Here is a 16,078-nt window from a genome sequence, read left to right as displayed (position 1 = left end):
CTCCTTTCTGCTGGCCACTGGGTGTTGCAAATTTTAGCTGTGCAATCTGCTGATCAGTTGCTTGAGCATGCATGTCTAAAGTGATGTCACCGATATGTTCTTTTGCTGAGGAGAAAAACACTTGATGGTAGAGGAAGCTAATAGCTGCAGGCAACGACAGTACAGATCCGGAGCAGAAGGGATGGATGAAGTTTGAAGTTGTTCAGGCCGGGAATGAAGGCAGGTTCAAGATGGCTGCTGCAGCTTTAAATGGGATATATTGCGGAGATGCAAGTTTGTGGGGAATTGAAAGTAATCAGTTTCAACACAGGAGAGGACTTGCTACAAGTGTGGTAAAAAAAATGTCAAGGCTAGATAGAGTTCAGTTTATATGAAATTACCAATAAAAAAGACAAAATACAATAAAAATTTTATTCAGGAAAAATATCAAGCGAGTTGTCCATAACACTGAACTATACAACAGAGACATTCTGCTCAGCCCTCACACAAACTCAGCACCTTCAGGCTCACACACTCCATTTCCAAAGGGCAGACAAACCTCAGACCCCCAGCTGTGGTGAAGCTACAAATCCCATTGGAGTCATCTTGGAGCCATACCTGTGGCTGCCAGAGTCTTGTATTGCCTCCTGGGACCAGGCCTGCTGTTAGAAACCATGGGGCCCCATACAGCCAACGTGACTATGCTTTAGTTATGAATGAACACAGTGAGCGTTCGCTACCAATCGTTGTGTTCATTTAGAAAAAGAAGGGGCTGGTAAATGTGACTTATTTACCGGACCCTTCTTCCCCTCTCCATCTTGAAGGATCCTATTATGTGCTTGCAGCTGCCGGTGGGAAGGAGAGGAGGGAAGCGGCAGCACTGGGGGGCACACAGGGGAAAGTGGCAGGGTGAAATATATGGTGCACAGGTAGGGTGATGGGTGCGGTGAGGGGGGGCAATTACTGGAACCGAACGCACTGAATGGCTTTCTCTGCAGAAGCTGAAAGCAAGCAGGAGGGAGAGAAGAATAAGTGTTAAGCTGCTGCAAAGAGAGCCATACAAGGGGATTGGTTCCAGTAATTGCCCCTTCCCTACCACACCGATCACCCTCCCTGCCTACAGGGAGCTCACCCAGCTGCCTGGGCCCCCCTACTGGCCTGGGCCCACCTGCTGGCCTGGGCCCCGTACTGGAGGACTAGTGGTACCCCCTGATCCACAGTCCTGCCTGGGACTTTCAGTTCCTCAACAGCTGGTGGGCCGAAGAGTGGTTAAAACTGAGAGTATCAACTATTTATTGCAAGGGCTCAGGGGCAGGCTGACCATTTGGAAACTCGGGCACTGCCCGAGGGCCCGGGGTCAGTAGGGGGCCCCATGAGATGCCCCAGGTACCTTTCATAAGCTTTTATGGGTGTGGTTTGAGTGTGGGTTAGGACACAGGGGCCCCATGATCCCCTATTGCCCGTGGGCCCCATGAGTTGTCAGCCCGCCCCTGCAAGGGCTTATCTGCATATAAAATGAAAGATTTATATACACCCCCATACACAGACCAGGTATGATAACACTCCTAATTCAGAGCTATTGGAAGGAGCATGGCTTCTGTAGTGGGTTATCCTTCTGGTAGCATGGTGGAGCCCTTATCATCCTTCTACACAACATGGATAATGATTCTTTTGCTTTGATATACGATTTCAGATATTAGCACAAGGCCTGATAGCAGTGATCATACTCATATCAACCGTTCCTATACCACACCGATCTGTTAATAAGGGATGTGTATTAGTAGCCTCAAAAAAATGTGGCACAGATCCCCAAAACGTGTTGGTTTCCTTCAATAAGCTTTTGCTTTGAGATATAATTCCAGATATTAGCACAAGCCCCACTAACAGTGATCATACTAATCTTGATTGTCCCTATACCATACCGATCTGTTTATATAAGATGTTTATTACTAGCCCTGAAAAATGTGGGGCGGATTCCCGAAACGTGTTGGTTTAATTCATTAAACTTTTGCTTTGAGATTTGATTTCAGTTATTAGCACAAGCCCTGTTTTCAATGATCATACTCATCTTAACCATTCCTATACTATACTGATCTGTTTATATAAGATGTTTATTGCTAGCCCTGAAAAAAAAAGGGGTGCAGACCACCGAAACGTGTTGGTTTCCTTTCAATAAAATTTTGCTGTGAGATAGGATTCTAGATATTAGCACAAGCCCTGCTGACAGTGATCATATTCATCTTAACCGTTCCTATACCATATCGATCTGTTTATATAACATGTTTATTACTAGCCCTCAAAAAATGTGGTGCAGATCCCCGAAACGTGTTGGTTTCCTTCTTTATACTTTTGCTTCAAGATATAATTCTAGATATTAGCACAAGCCTTGCTAGCAGTGATCATACTCATCTCAACCGTTTCTATACCATACTGATCTGTTTAAATAAGATGTTCATTACTAGCCCTGAAAAATGTGGTGCAGATCTCCAAAACGTGTTGGTTTCCTTCGAGAACCTTTTTTGGTTCTAGATGTGATTCTAGATATTAGCAGGAGCCCTGCTAGCAGTGATCATACTCATCTCAACTGTTCTTATACCATACTGGTCTGTTTATATAACATGTTTATTACTAGCCCTGAAAAATGTGATGCAGATCTCCAAAACGTGTTGGTTTCCTTCAATAAACGTTTGCTTCGAGAGGTGATTCTAGATATTAGCAGGAACCCTGCTAGCAGTGGTCATACACATCTCAACCGTTTCTATACCATACCGATCTGTTTAAACAAGATGTTCATTACTAGTCCTGAAAAATGTGGTGCAGATCTCCAAAACGTGTTGGTTTCCTTCAAGAACCTTTTGGTTCCAGATATGATTCTAGATATTAGCACAAGAACTGCTGGCAGTGTTCATACGTATCTCAACTGTTCTTATACCATACTGGTCTGTTTATATAACATGTTTATTACTACCCTTGAAAAATGTGGCGTGGATCCCCAAAACGTGTTGGGTTCCATCAGTAAATTTTTGCTTCGAGATACGATTCCAGATATTAGCACAAGGCCTGCTAGCAGTGATCATACTCATGTCAACCATTTCTATACCATACAGATCTGTTCATATAAGATGTTTACTTCTAGCCCCGAAAAATGTGGTGCAGATCCCCAAAACGTGTTGGGTTCCATCAGTTGCTTCGAGATATGATTCCATATATTAGCACAAGGCCTGCTAGCAGTGATCATACTCATGTCAACCATTTCTATACCATACAGATCTATTCATATGTTTACTTCTAGCCCCGAAAAATGAGGTGCAGATCACCAAAACGTGTTGGGTTCCATCAGCTGCTTCGAGATATGATTCCAGATATTAGCACAAGGCCTGCTAGCAGTGATCATACTCATGTCAACCATTTCTATACCATACAGATCTGTTCATATAAGATGTTTACTTCTAGCCCCGAAAAATGTGGTGCAGATCCCCAAAACGTGTTGGTCTCCTTCAATAAACAGCTCACATGTGCAATATCAGCAATATCAGAACAGCAACCTCAATGACATTGTCCAGATCGTTCATGAGCCATTGAAACACGCATTAGGGAGCTTCAGATGTTCTTTCCTTGGTAAGCGGGGTATACGCTGTATGTATGAATATTCTTCCAGTGCAGACGTTGCTTATAAAAAAAAAATGCAGCTGAGGATTTACCGAAAAGGAAGGCATTATGAGTTTCTAGCTTTTTATTTTCTAAAACAGTTTTCTCTCCAAAAGTTGAGTTTCACATTTCATTATGCCCCTGAAGACCCAAGACTTTTTTTTTTTCAAAATAGAAAATGAAATTCTGTATGCTTTGTAAAACCAAAATTGTCCAATGAGAATAGACAGTACTTTCACAGTTCTACCATGAATATCCCTGAACGAAATTGTAGCAATTAAAATATTCCCGGGAGCAGTCGATACGGGACGGCATCTGTATAGAGCTTCCAGTCTTTGCCGTACTTGCTGGAGCATCGATGCTCGTCGCGGATACAGCGGTGGACGAGCAAAATGGTCATGTAGATGATATAGAAATAAGGCAGTAAGTGGTCGAAGCCACAGGCGAGGCAGTAGGACAGAGACCCCATCAGGTCCCCGGTGTAGTTCAAGTGCCGGGCCACCCCCCAGAAGCCGGAGATCATGAGCTTGCTGTGGTGCTTCTTGCCGTCAGTAGATGTGTAAGAACATTCGATGAATTTCGGCTTCTTGCCCCAGATGACGCAGTTGCCGTTGGTGCGCCTGAACAGATCCTTCTGATGGTTGGTCATCCGGAAGATGTAGTACCCAACGAGCCCGAGCAGAAGAATCGCTGCAGCCGCTGTGGTCGAGAGCTGCACTGGGTTGTACACCAAATATAAACCCTAAAAGAAAATGCATATTTATTATTAATGCGCTTGGAACCGTTTGAAAAGTTCATAAGTATGAGTGAATTTTAACCCCCCTAGTGGTCTGATTATGTCAGTATTTTCTGCCTGTAATTTTTAGGAATAACTCACTGAAATCTGTCCGAAGAAGAGTCTAGTAAACAAAAAACATAAAATTTGAAACATGAAATTATAAATTATAATTTAACCACTTGAGCTCCTGAGGATTTACCCCCCTTAATGACCACGCCTTTTTTTGCTGTTTGGCGCTGCACTAATTCAAATGATAATTGCGCGGTCATGCAAAGCTGTACCCAAACGAAATTTACGTCCTTTTTTTCACACAAATAGAGCTTTCTTTTGGTGGTATTTTATCACCTGTGCGCTTTTTATTTTTTGCGCTATAAACAAAAAAACACAAAAATTTTGAAAAAAATAACAATTTTTTCTACTTTCAGCTATAAAAAATATATCGTAAACTCAAAGTTAGTCATAAATTTAGGCCAAAATGTATTCTGCTACATGTTTTTGGTAAAAAAATCCCAATAAGTGTATATTGATTGCTTTGTGTGAAAGTTATAGCGTCTACAAACTATGGTGTAGATACTGTAATTTATGCCTTTTTTTACTATACAGCGCTGCACTAATTCAAATGATAATTGCGCGGTCATGCAATGCTGTACCCAAACGAAATTTACGTCCTTGTTCGATCAAGGGGTTAAATGGGATTACTGGTGTACTGGCGCTATCTGGGAGGGGCGCTAACACTATCGGAAGTCGCCAGTGACACTGATTCAGTGATCAGTAAAAATCGGTTCACTGATCAGTGACACTGGTGACAGGGCAGTGAAGGGGTTAACTGGGGGGGGGGGGGGGTGATCAGGGGGTTAAATGTGACCTAGGTGTGTTCTAACTGTAAATGTGTGCTGTTTTACTCACATTTACTGTGTCTTCTTCTCTGTCTGGAACGGAATGTGTCCAGGCAGAGAAGAATGACATCATATCCTGTCCTGTGCAACTGTCAACACAGGACAGGATAGGACAGGGACCGATCATCTGATTTCAGCCAGACATCACTGGCTGAAATCGAATGATTGATCCCTCCGGGATCGAATGGTGTCACGCGAAAACGTCGGGAGCGTGGAGCCTGTTTTAAAACGTGCTTTTGCGCCCCAGTGCCACCCTGCCAACGTATATATGCAGTGGCAGGGCGGCAAGTGGTTAATAAATAATCTTAAAAAATAATAATATAATAATAAATTTAATTCAATAATATAATCAAACCAAAAACACTGAAATGTGAAATAGAGCGCCAAGTCCGCACATCGCTGAGCTCAGTCGCAGAATCGTTTTCAGTGTCTGATGAGGAATTTCCCCCACGAATCATTATTACTCAATTCTGCAAGTGGTTCTGATTTACTATCGCTGTTCTCTAGCCGGTCTAAAACCGCGTCTGACCTAAAGGGACGCTTTTTGGGCGCCATGGACGTTTCTCAGTTTCCAGGCAGAAAGAACAGTAAAAATACAGGCAGGGCGCCGGACAAAGCACTCGGGACAAAATGTATGTATTTGATACAGTAATATTTTACTGTGTGATTTTAGTGTATTGAGTGAATGTAATTTTAAAATTTTTGAATTTCCCGCCAGTTCCATCCCCCGTACGTCCCAACGCTCGCAGGGACCGGAACCCAGAAGACAGATGCCGGCATCGGCCGGGGACGCTGCAGGGGGGACATTGCGGGAGCGAAGGACAAGGTAAGTAAGAGGGATCCAGGTGCAACGCTGCAGTGTATTCCCGAGTGTAGCTCGGGGTTACCGCGTGTTCTAAAAGTTTACCCCGAGCTACACTCGGGAATACCGCCAGGGAGGTTAATATTACATTAATACAGCAGTTTTTGACTTCCCGAGTTCACCAGGAACTATTTACAAAACAATTTGCTGTGCAAATGTCTCAGCATCCACAATAAAAATCCCTGTAATGTGTCCAATATGATGTTTTCCTATGATCGCCAGCTCCATCTAGTGGCCTTATTGCATTATTTTTTCTGAAATACCCCTATCAGGAAAATACTGCATTATGGCCACTAGATGGAACTGATGACCATAGGAAATAAACATATTAGACACATTGGGAAACATCTATCAAAACTGAAGCAGAGAGAGAGTTGGACTATCCTCCCCTAACATTCCATCCCCATCCTTATATACTGTACATCTTGTACTTCTGCCCCCCTCCCCACAAAGCGATGAGCTGTGCTATGTGTGTCCATGAACGCACACAGCCTAGGTCAGGAAAAAAGCCCGCACGGGTGCCCCATAGCACACAGCTTGTGATGGGGGCAGGGGCGTGTTTACCACAAGGCAAACAAGGCAGTTGCCTAGGGCAGCATTTTTCAGGGGGGCAGCACTGGCCCCTGGAAGAAGGGACATTTGCGGCATGGGGACCAGGGGGGAGCCGAGAGAGTCTGCTGACTGCTTGCTGGTGTATGCAGAGCCCGACTCTCGTTCCCAGGGATGTCCGGAGCTGTAAAGGTGAGTGGCTTCCTCTCCAGGTGGGCTAGGGGGGGCAGGGGTGTTGTTGGTCAGTGTCAGGGGGGTTGGGTCCAATTTATGTGTTGCCTAGGGCAGCACAAAACCTAAATACACCACTGGATGGGGAGCCACACTCAGAAGAATGTTTAGAGAGCATTGCTGGGGGACCCCAGAAGAGGACATAAGGGCCCGCTATGTGCAATACCATTGCACAGAGCAGGTAAGTGTAACATTTTTAGTAGCCTTTAGTATCACTTCAGTCCGAGAATAATGCTTGGCTGGCCAAGAAAGAATGGCACGCATGAACCCCCCCTCCCCTTATTGAACCAAACCAGACCACATGCCTTCAAATGTAGGGTGCCTTCCCCATGTTGATGAGAACAAGGTCCTCTTCCCCACAACCCTGTCCAGTGGTTATGGGGGTCTGCATGCAGGGGGCTTGTCGGAATTTGAAACCCCCTTTAATAATAAAGGGGCACCAGATACTCCTCCAAGTGAATGGGTATGAGGTACAAAGTACCCAAATATGGCCAATGGTGATGTCATCTCTACCCCTTCTTTTCTGCTTATGTTCTGGTTGGACTGACCCTTTAATAAATGATTCTGTTTCAGCTTTTTGGAATGGTTGCCCCCCCCACCCCTTCCACCTCCTTACCTGTAATGTGTAGAGGTAGGGCAACCAGACGCAGTCTCCCCATCCTAGGTACCAGCCGAAATGGTCATGACAGATGTCTATGGTTTTCAGGTACCAAGCTTCGTTCCAGAAGAAGTCCACCACGTAGATGGCCTGCATGTACAGAAGAGGATAGTTAGCACCTTGTCTACCAATACATGTCATACACGTTTTACATCTCATATTAGTTGCATCTCATATTAGTTGCAAGGAAATCAAATACAGGCGTACCTCGGTTTACGAATTTAATGCGTTCTGTCGGACTTTTCGTATTGCGAAAAATTCGGAAACCGAAATGCGGTTTCCCATAGAAATGCACTGAAAACCAATTAATACGTTCCGGAGGTCAGAAAAACGTTTTAAAACAGTCTTTTTATCTGTTCAAAACTCTTTATAAAGTGCACTTTAAAGGCATAAATACTGTACAGGGACATGATTAAAAATTAATTCGTAAATGCATTGAAAACCAATTGATCCGTTCCGGAGGTCAGAAAAAAGACAAAAAAAGTTTTATCTGTTCAAAACGCTTTATAAAGTGCACTTTAAAGGCATAAATACTGTACAGGGACATGATTAAAAATTAATTTGTAAATGCATTGAAAAACCAATGAATCCGTTCCGGAGATCAGAAAAAGGTAAAAAAAAGTCTTATATGTTCAAAACTCTTAAAAAAGTGCACTTTAAAGGCATAATGGGACATGATTGAAAAAAAAATTTGTAAATATATTTAAAACCAATTAATCCATTCCAGAGGTCAGAAAAAGTTTTTAAAAAGTCTTTTATCTGTCCAAAACTCTTTATAAACTCTTTATAAATTGCACTTTAAAGGCATAAATACTGTACAGGGACATGATTAAACATTAATTCATAAATGTATTGAAAACCAAATAATCCATTCTGGAGGTCAGCAAAAAGTAAAAAAAAGTCTTATCTGTTCAAAACTCTTTATAAAGTGCACTTTAAAGGCATAAATACTGTACAGGGACATGATTAAAAATTAATTCTTAAATGCACTGAAAACCAATTAATCTGTTCCGGAGGTCATAAAAAAGTAAAAAAAAGTTTCATCTGTTCAAAACTCTATATAAAGTGCACTTTAAAGGCATAAAGGGACATGATTTAAAAAAATTGTACATACATTGAAAACCAATTAATCCATTTTGGAGGTCAGAAAAAAGTGAAAAAAAAATGCATTGAAAATAATACCTCGGTTTACGATTTTTTTTCACAATACGAACAGATTAATGGGTTTTCAATGCATTTACAAATTTATCTTTAATCATGTCCCTGTACAGTATTTATGCCTTTAAAGCGCACTTTATAAAGAGTTTTAAACAGATAAAAGACTGTTTTAAAACTTTTTTCTGACCTCCGGAACGGATTAATTGGTTTTCAATGCATTCCTATGGGAAACCGCGTTTCGGTTTACGATTTTTTCGCAATACGAAAAGTCCCGCAGAACGCATTAAATTCGTAAACCGAGGTACGCCTGTATTACAACATAGTTCAGGGACCTGGCCTCAAACCTGCAGGAGGAAAGTTCAGGAGCAGGGGCGGACTGACAACTCATGGGGCCCCTGTGTCCTCGCCCACACTCAAACCACACCCAAAAAAGCCTATGAAAGGTACCAGGGGCATCTCATGGGGCCCCTTACTGACCCTGATTTTGCACACCCGTGCCGCCCTGTAGCAGTACTTTTGCTATACAGTGGACAGGAAGAGGTTAAAAATCTTTACAGGTGATCACTTTATATTTACAGAGGAGGTCTGGTGCTAGAATTACTGCCCATGAGCTGACGATCGCAGTGATAGGTGTGTGAGACGATCACTGTTTGCATGCGTGCGGGACCGGCATGTGCATTCGCCTTTGTGTGCGAGCAAGGGGGGAAATTTAATTTTTTTTAAATTACTAACTTTTTTTTTTTAATTTGCACACTGTCGCTTTGTGTAAAAAGGCTGTTTGATCCTGTCTTCTCTGATCCTCCTCTTGTTCAAATGTCCACGTCTTATCTCCTGAAATGACAGACTGAACCTGTAGCCATTCTACACATGCTCAGTTTAGTGTGTATTGCTAGAGAGGTTTTTTTTTTTTCTTGGGAGAGTGTATGTGATCAGCACAGGGCCAATTAGCACTGTTCAGACAAAGGGTCAAGGGTCCTGCATCCTCCTATGGCAGAAAGAAAACTCCTCCTACAAACTTCAACCAGTGCTCTGCCGGACACAGATATAAGTCACAAGACTGCTCTAACCTCTGATGAGAAAAGGTATTTAGCAGTTCATATTTACTAAAATAATTGTATTTCCATGTTCTGTGTACTGTGGGAGACCAGATATAGTGAATGTGGGGTCCGGGGAGAGCGGATATAGTGAATGCGGGGTGCGGGGAGAGCGGACATAGTAAATGTGGGGTCCGGGGAGAGTGGATACAGTGAATGCGGGGTCTGGGAAGAACGGATATAGTGAATGCAGGGTCTGGGAAGAACGGATATAGTGAATGCAGGGTCCGGGGAGAGCGGATATAGTGAATACGGGGTCTGGGGAGACCCGAAATAGTGAATGCAGGGTCCGGGGAGAGCGGATATAGTGAATGCGGGGTCCGGGGAGAGCGGATATAGTGAATGCGGGGTCCGGGGAGAGCGGATATAGTGAATGCGGGGTCCGGGGAGAGCGGATATAGTGAATGCAGGGTCCGGGGAGAGCGGATATAGTGAATGCGGGGTCCGGGGAGAGCGGATATAGTGAATGCAGGGTCTGGGGAGACCAGATAGAGTGAATGCAGGGTTCGGGGAGAGTGGATATAGTGAATGCAGGGTCCGGGGAAAATGTATACAGTGAATGCAGGGTCTGTGGAGACCAGATATAGTGAATGCAGGGTCCAGGGAGACCGGATATAGCAAATGCTGGGTCCGGGGAGACCGAATATGGTGAATGCAGGGTCCGGGGAGACTGGATATGGTGAATGCAGGGTCCGGGGAGAGTGCATATAGTGAATGCAGGGTCCGGGGGGGGGGCGGATATAGTGAATGCAGGGTCCAAGGAGACTGGATATAGTGAATGCAGGGTCCGGGGGGAGACCAGATATAGTGAATGCAGAGTCTGGGGGGACCAGATATAGTGAATGCAGGGTCCGGGGAGACCAGATATAGTGAATGCAGGGTCCGGGGAGACCAGATATAGTGAATGCGGGGTCCGGGGAGAGCGGATATAGTGAATGCAGGGTCCAGGGAGACCAGATATAGGGAATGCAGATTCCTGGGTTTAGTAACACATTAAGCAGAGTATTTTGAAATTGTGGTCAGAAGTGCGGTAATTTCTCCACAATTCAAAATGCCCATTTGTGATCGGAGCCTAAAACATGTTTGGGATAAACATAGGTCTGTCCTTAGACAAAAACATTCAAAAAGTTCAGACTGGATGGACCATTGGATCTTTTTCTGCCATCACTCTTCTACGTTTGTAAATGATGTTCAACTTTCATAAAAAGAGTCTCCAGCACAATAGAACCTACCTGGAGGACATTGACCAGGATCATGGAGTTGGTGATCTGTCCGTACAGCTCTTGCTGCTTTGCTGCGTAGGACAGGTTGATCAGGGTCCAGCCCACGATGCCAGGCCGCCCATTGAAGAACAACTTGAAGTCAAACCACTTTCCAATGCGAGGGTTAAATTCAATCCCCATCATGTAGTCGTAGATGAAATTTCCGGTGAACTTACTGCCAAAAACAGAGAATTACAGATCATATATAGATTGTATGGAGATTGGTCAAATACCATAGTTACATAGTTAGTCTGGCTGAAAAATGACAAAAGTCCATCCAGTTCAACCATTAAAAAAAAAAAAAAAAAAAAGAAAAGTTATAATCCTACACCCACAGTTGATCCAGAGGAAGGCAAAAAAAAACCCCAGCAAAGCACGATCCAATTTGCTCCTGCTGGGAAAAAATTCCTTCCTGATCCCCCGAGAGGCAATCGGATATTCCCTGGATCAATTTACCTATAAATGTTAGTATCCAATGTACGATCTGATTGGACAAATCTGATTTTATGGAGATCGGTCCAATCTGATTTTTTGTAGATTGGTCCAGTCTGATTTCATGGAGATTGGTCGGATCTGATTGGTCCAATTTGATTGTTTGGAGATTGAAGCAATACATACACAATCAGATTAGACCAATCTCCAAACAATCAGATTGGATCAATGTCCATGAAATTAGATTGAAGCAATATATATACAATCAGATTAGACCAATCTAATTTCATGGACATTGATCCGATCTGATTGTATGGAGATTGGTCCAATCAATCAGTCTACCACTCAATAGCTCATTTAATAAATTATGTAGCACCAGATCGGATTTATCCTCTAATGTCCACTGCACCAAGCGTTGTAGTTGTGAATGCCTATAACCTTCACACTCCCCACCCATCATCTCCCATATTCTTTACATACACCCTTTGTGATGGAATGCCTGGCACCCCTCTTGGGAACTTCCATCAGAGAACTGTTTCCTCACTGCTGGGACACCAGACCAAGGTATTATATCTGGGCGTTGCACCCAAGTACTAGACGACACTAGCTTAGGTACAACTGGAACTCTCTTTACTGTCATCTCACACAGAATTTATACCACACAGAATCAGGTAAGAGCTTGATCACATTATCCTAAACAATGCACGTTGTAAACGGTAATATCATCAGTATATCTAATGAACAGCTAACATCTAACAGTAATCTAATCAACAGCTAGCAGCTGACAGCTAACCTAATTAACCCCTTCACGCCTAAGGGGAAAACAAATCTAAATGCCTAAGCACAATTTTGCAACGTTGCCCTGTGTTAGTAAAACCGTACGTATCATCACAACTACTTTGTACATCCAAGTGAATTATACCGCATTTTCTTTTCAGGACAAATTGGGCTTTCATTTGGTGGTAAATGGTAATGGATATCTCCTGATTTTTTTTATTATCAAAGGAAAACTGGCCCAAAACAGTAAAAAAAAAATCTTTTTTTTTAATTTTTGCTGTGTGTTTCTTGTTACTACCATAACCTACCACCAAAGAACAACCCAAAATAAATTCTCCAGCTCTTGACGATCGCAGTGATACCATATATGTGTATGTTATTTGTTGTTTGTACCCGGAGTACAGCCCAGAAACAATAGTGCAAATTTTGTTTTTGTCTTTTTTTTTTTACCTAAAACACACTGACACTGACACTAACTGACACTGATATCAAATTTGGTGTGTTTTTTTTAAATCCTGACCTTTGACCCTGACCTTTTGACCTTGACCTTTGACCCAGACCTTGACCCAAACACTAACCCTGGCATTGAACTTTTATTTTTTTATTTTTATTTTTTCTTTATATCTTTATATTTTTATATATATCTTTATTTTTTATTTTGTTTTTAATATTTATTTATTTATCTTTTATTTTTCTTTTTTTTTTTTTATATAAACATTTTTTTCCCCTCTATGCCAGAAGTACAATGTATCTCTCTCCTCCATTCATAGAAAGAGAAAAAAACAAGGGGGCCGGGCTGTACAGTGACTGATCACTGTAATAGCCAATCAGAGGCTATAACAGCGATCATGTGACCCGGAATAGGGAATCCCGGGTCCTGATCGTTAGAACGGGACCCGGGGCTCTCAGTGACACTGCGGTCTTTGTGCTGGGAGCGCGCCATGCGGCTCACTCCCAGCACAAAGACAGGCACGCAAAAATGCGGCCCCACGGAAAAAAGCCCAGTTCCGTAAGGCCGCAGACTTGATGTCGGCAACAAGGGGTCAAACAGTGAGCTAATCAACAGCCAAGCACCCAGACCAGTTAGGAGCTCACCCCAGACAGACTGACAACAAGCTCACACCCCTCAATATACAAAGTCCATGCTGTCTTTCAGGTGTTTGCTTTCACTTGTATAATCTGTCCATCATAAGAAAAAACTCATACAATATTCCAACAATCTGAAAAAGTGGAATTAGTCGATCTTCATAGATTTCTTGAGGGAGATTCTCGACAAATATTTCCGTTCCAAGTGGAGGAGCTTCTCCAAGCCAGTCTACAGGAGGGCCACCATATTTCCTCTGCCCATTGTACAAGATTAATATTACACCTTTCCATCCACTCCAGAAGGAAAGCTTTATTGTCTTTATTCATAGAACGAATCCAAGCCTCACTCTCAGCGTTCATCAAGTTATTGTCCATCATTAGAGAATGATCTGCTCTCTCCATGCGATCAGTGGCTGAACTGAGATCTCCTCCATGCTCTGACCAGGAGAAGCAGACACAATCCCCAGTCTACTCCATGGGCCATAATCAGTCGGTAGAAGGCTAGCCCCTAGTCTCCTCCAAAAGCCCCAGTCACGGTTGAATTTGTCACACCCTCCCTATAACCCTCTCATTAACCCTTCCTTATGTAATTTTAACCCCTTGTTTGCATATAGACCTCCCTTGAGGTGGAACAATCTGCTCCAAACATGAACCCCTCCTACACTGTAAGGTACAGCACCAAAGTCCTGGTACCCAGTATACAGATTCGTTCTTCTGATCCCTTTTGCCCAATGTCATTAAAGTGATATTTGTGTGTAAAATACCCATAAATAATCCAAAAATACAATTGAGAAATTCTGGATGAAATCAAGAAGATCTTTTGGCTGGTGACCCCAACAAATATAAGAATTCAGAGGGTGACTAAGCCAACCAGACCTCACCTTTAACTGAAATGTCACTAGGGGGTAGAGGACCCTTCTGAATAGTATGAGAGCTCTTACCAGTCTTTGGCGTTAGTTGGGAATAAATAGGCTTTAATCATAACAAACGTGGACACAGTGTAGCCCAGTATGTTGGTGCACCACAACAAGGGGATCCAGTTGTCGATGATGATGGTTGGGGAGAACCAGTGGAAGTGGTAGGCATTGGCAAACCATAGTATGTGAGTGATGATCCAGGCCTGGAGCCCATTAACTTCATACTTGTTGATTATGCCTGGAGGAACAGAGAAAAAAATAGGAGTCAGTGATGTCATCCAATCCTAAGTTATCACTGAAATTTTTTGTATGGACTTATTTGGTGAGAAAGTTACTTTTCGGGACAAGATGCTGTTCCCGGGCTGATGCTTCTGCTCTGGTGGGTAGAGAATACAAGAGAATACTAGAGCAAATAATTATTCCTAAAAGGTAAAGCTGAACTATAATTACTTGGATTCAGATTCTCACAAATACCCTGGGCAGGTACTCTATATATTAATGGACCTCAAGAGGTTTCTGGTCAGCAAGACAAGATGGGGTTATTTTCTGAAGATGCCTATAAAAGTTCCAGGGTAACGCTAAGGAAGAGAAAATGCAGTCTATTATTATTAACTAACTGCTTTCTAAATGGTATTCAGACAAAAAAACACAATATCTGCCAAAGGACATCCAACCCATTGCCTACACAGGCAGACAATAGGCTGTGAAATGGAGTGAGCAGATCAGCCCTGGGCCTAGGTGTCCATTGACCTATGGAATATTATAAGGAATACAGAACCAAAAAACCCATTTGGGGTTTGTGTTTCTTTGTAATATTTAACTGGAAAAAAATCAGTTATCGGTGGGATTTTTATAAGGGTGAGAAAGTTGCTTTTCCTGGGCTGATGCTTCTGCTCTGACATGAAGTAAATACAAGAGAATAACGGAGCAAACACCTATCCCTAAAAGGTATACTATAACACCAGGGGCGGACTGACTATTTGGAAACTCGGGCACTGCCCGAGGGCCCGGGGTCAGTAGGGGGCCCGATGAGATGCCCCTGGTACCTTTTTCATAGGCTTTTTTGAGTTTGGGCAAGGACACAGGGGCCCCATGATCCCCTATTGCCCGGGGGCCCCATGAGTTGTCAGTCTGCCCCTGTATAGCACACACTATCTTCCAACTGCCCAAGGACTACCAAACCACTGTCTATACAAACGAAAAACTGTCAAGAAGAGTGACCAGGTCAGCCATGGGCCTAGATGTCCATCAACATCTGGGATTTTATAAGGAACAATGGGCTTATATTTCTTTGGAAAGAAAATTATTTATCAGTGGGATTTTTTTTAAAGGGTCCTGTTAGGTGAGAAATTTGCTTTTCCAGGAAAATCTATATTCCTGAGCTATTCATGGCTTTGCTCTGATGGGAAGAGACATCAAGAGAATAACAGCTCAACCAGCTCTCCTTCAAGATAAATCTGCGCTTTGATATCTCAAGAGTGGAGATTCAGATCCTCACAAATACCCCGGACTGGTTCTCTTTGATATATTTATGGACATGTAAAAGCCTCCAGGGGTGACTGGCTAACAAGACAAGCTGGGGTTATTTTCTGGAGGGCTGCAGATACCTGTAAATTTGTGAATGTAATTCCAATGCAGTTTATGATTAGTAAAATCTGATCTCTAAATGTTTTTAAGATGACCCAACACACACTATACCTACCCAATGCCCAAAGACATCCAACTCATTGCCTACACAGACAGACAATACG

The 16,078-nt window shown here is 42.9% G+C and overlaps 1 protein-coding gene across 3 annotated transcripts in view; it reads right to left on the bottom strand.

Moving 5' to 3' along the window:
• Positions 1-397: 397 nt before the first annotated feature.
• The window catches only part of DHCR7 (7-dehydrocholesterol reductase), a 66,405-nt gene continuing 50,724 nt past the window's right edge, over positions 398-16,078 (bottom strand). For all 3 annotated transcript variants that reach the window (XM_089663404.1, XM_089663401.1, XM_089663402.1), the window contains exons 5-8: positions 14,352-14,565; positions 11,086-11,290; positions 7,560-7,691; positions 398-4,369 (exon numbers count right to left, since the gene is read on the bottom strand). In XM_089663404.1, coding sequence (XP_089519530.1) covers positions 3,905-4,369; positions 7,560-7,691; positions 11,086-11,290; positions 14,352-14,565 — 1,016 coding nt within the window. In that variant the 3' untranslated portion in view covers positions 398-3,904. The remainder of the gene's footprint in view (positions 4,370-7,559; positions 7,692-11,085; positions 11,291-14,351; positions 14,566-16,078) is intronic.

Source organism: Staurois parvus, unplaced genomic scaffold (genome assembly GCF_062004578.1).
Source record: "Staurois parvus isolate SC_StPar_1 unplaced genomic scaffold, SC_StPar_1.0 ptg001679l, whole genome shotgun sequence".
NCBI lineage: Eukaryota > Metazoa > Chordata > Amphibia > Anura > Ranidae > Staurois > Staurois parvus.
Note: the sequence above shows the minus strand (reverse complement) of the source record. Positions and strands in the feature narration are given on the sequence as shown.